The 1,997-nt window shown below is 40.5% G+C and overlaps 1 protein-coding gene across 1 annotated transcript; it reads left to right on the top strand.

Moving 5' to 3' along the window:
* The first annotated feature begins 1,036 nt into the window (after positions 1–1,036).
* On the top strand, positions 1,037–1,776 carry LOC127882086 (thyrotropin-releasing hormone receptor-like). The gene has a single exon (XM_052430524.1). The coding sequence runs from the start codon at positions 1,162–1,164 to the stop codon at positions 1,606–1,608; it is 447 nt and encodes a 148-aa protein (XP_052286484.1). The 5' UTR covers positions 1,037–1,161; the 3' UTR covers positions 1,609–1,776.
* The last annotated feature ends 221 nt before the right edge of the window (positions 1,777–1,997 follow it).

Genomic DNA, 1,997 nt, shown 5'->3' with positions numbered 1-1,997 from the left:
CTACAAAAGAGCAAAAGTTCGCGCGTCAGATCACTTCAGACGCCTGACCGATGAACACCGATGTATTTGTTGATATACGCACGTCAGAGATGGCATGTCATTTCCCTACCTATCATAAGTATTAGGTTAGCTTGGTAGAATAAAAATATAGCGGTGGTACCGGATTTCGGACTACGGAAGTTATACGCAAGTATTCGGCGAATTATTAGTGTAGTTATACGCTGTGATGTGAATAATTGCTCATTTCCTCACCATAGCAACTGATTGGGTACTGTGTTCGAAATCCTGAAATAATATTTCGTGTTCTTTTTTCAAATTAATGGATTATTCACCTTACTAAAAGTTTGAATATTAAAGGGGCATAAATGTACTCGCCCGTGTCAGGTTTAGACGACAGTAAAAACTGGACGGACGCAGATCTCAGTCGCGAAAAAGCTCGGACTTTAGTGGGTTCGATTGTGTATCTAGTGCTTATTATGATCATCGGCGTGATTGGTAATATTCTGGTGTTAATAATATTTTATTTTCGATTTACATCTTCGACGCACAGATGTTTTATTCTCACGCTCGCCATGTATGACCTTCTGGCCTGCGCTGTTGGAGCCCCTTGGATTATATCGGAGTCATTCTTTGCCTTTCACTACCATGACGCGATCTCGAGCAAAATATTCCGGTTCGTCCTTTATTACACGTGCGTCGCATCGAGTCTTACCCTGGTTTTGATTGCTATAGAAAGATGTCGCAAAATCTGCACGCCGTTTAAAACCCAGTTTACGGTCCCGAAGGCGAAGCGGGCTATATACGTGGTGGTTTTCGGCATATCGTCTTTATCTTCATGTCCGGCGCTTGTGCTCTATGGAAACAAAACTATACCAACTGGTTATAAAAACGTCACCGGAACAAAGTGTTTTATCACCGACCATTTCATCGAGACCGAATGGCCGAAATACTTCAACGTATACCTTCTAGTCTTAGCTTTTCTTTCCACGGCGATTATGTCGGTGAGTTACATACGAATCGCCAGAACAGTGTCGAAGATGGGCAAAGACCGTATCACCAAGCGCATAAAAAAGAAGGAATCCAAACAGTGTAACAGTAGGACGGACCATTCCCTCGAGAAAAGCGATATTTTCGAAAGCGATTCTCAGTTCCCGCCCCAAGATGGCGCACAACTGCAGCCGTCTCGTGCACCTCGTGCTATGGAATCAAGAGGACAACTCATTCTACAAAACAGCATCGACTCAAACACGAGCGACGGAAGCAAGAAATCGAAATCTCGGCTTCGAGAAATCGTCAAAATGGGCGAGCAAGGTTATGAAGCATTTATCGTCTTCGAAGTCATCAGGACGTCAGACGTTACGCATAACGAAGATGTTGACGTTCGTTACCATCGCGTTCGTGATCAGTTATCTCCCGCACCTGACCCTTATGTTGTGGAGCATGTTTGTAAGCAAGGAGGACGAGGACACCTTGCCCAAGGACAATTTGTATCAAATTGTGTTCTATTCATTCCTTCTTAACAATCTCGTGAACCCTTTCATTTACGCGACCATGGACGAGAAATTTAAGACAGAGTTAAAAAAGATATTAAAATGCGAGTTCTTATAACTATTATATTGTACTATTATATGTCAATACAGTAATATGCGTACTAATTGAACACGTGTTGTGGTGCGCATTTGCTTTCATAGACCTGCTCACATATTCAAATGTTTAAGTCATCACATTTTCTCAAACTATAAATTCTATTAAAAAACGAATAAGTACAGCACTGCAACGCACGAGTTATTATTATTATTGTTATATTAATCATACTACATGTATAAAATGTAACTTGTATACCAATATATTAAATACATTTTGCTTACAGTGTTATTGTCAGTTGAAAAGGTCGCCCTTGTTAAGCGTGTGCAACGAGTTACAGTCCAATAAATTAGATTGCGTCTCAACCTATTTTAAGTTTTATATACACATTCATATATTATTTTATCTGATTC

The sequence above is a fragment of the Dreissena polymorpha genome, chromosome 5, assembly GCF_020536995.1.
Source record: "Dreissena polymorpha isolate Duluth1 chromosome 5, UMN_Dpol_1.0, whole genome shotgun sequence".
In the NCBI taxonomy this organism is placed as follows: Eukaryota; Metazoa; Mollusca; class Bivalvia; order Myida; family Dreissenidae; genus Dreissena; species Dreissena polymorpha.
Note: the sequence above shows the minus strand (reverse complement) of the source record. Positions and strands in the feature narration are given on the sequence as shown.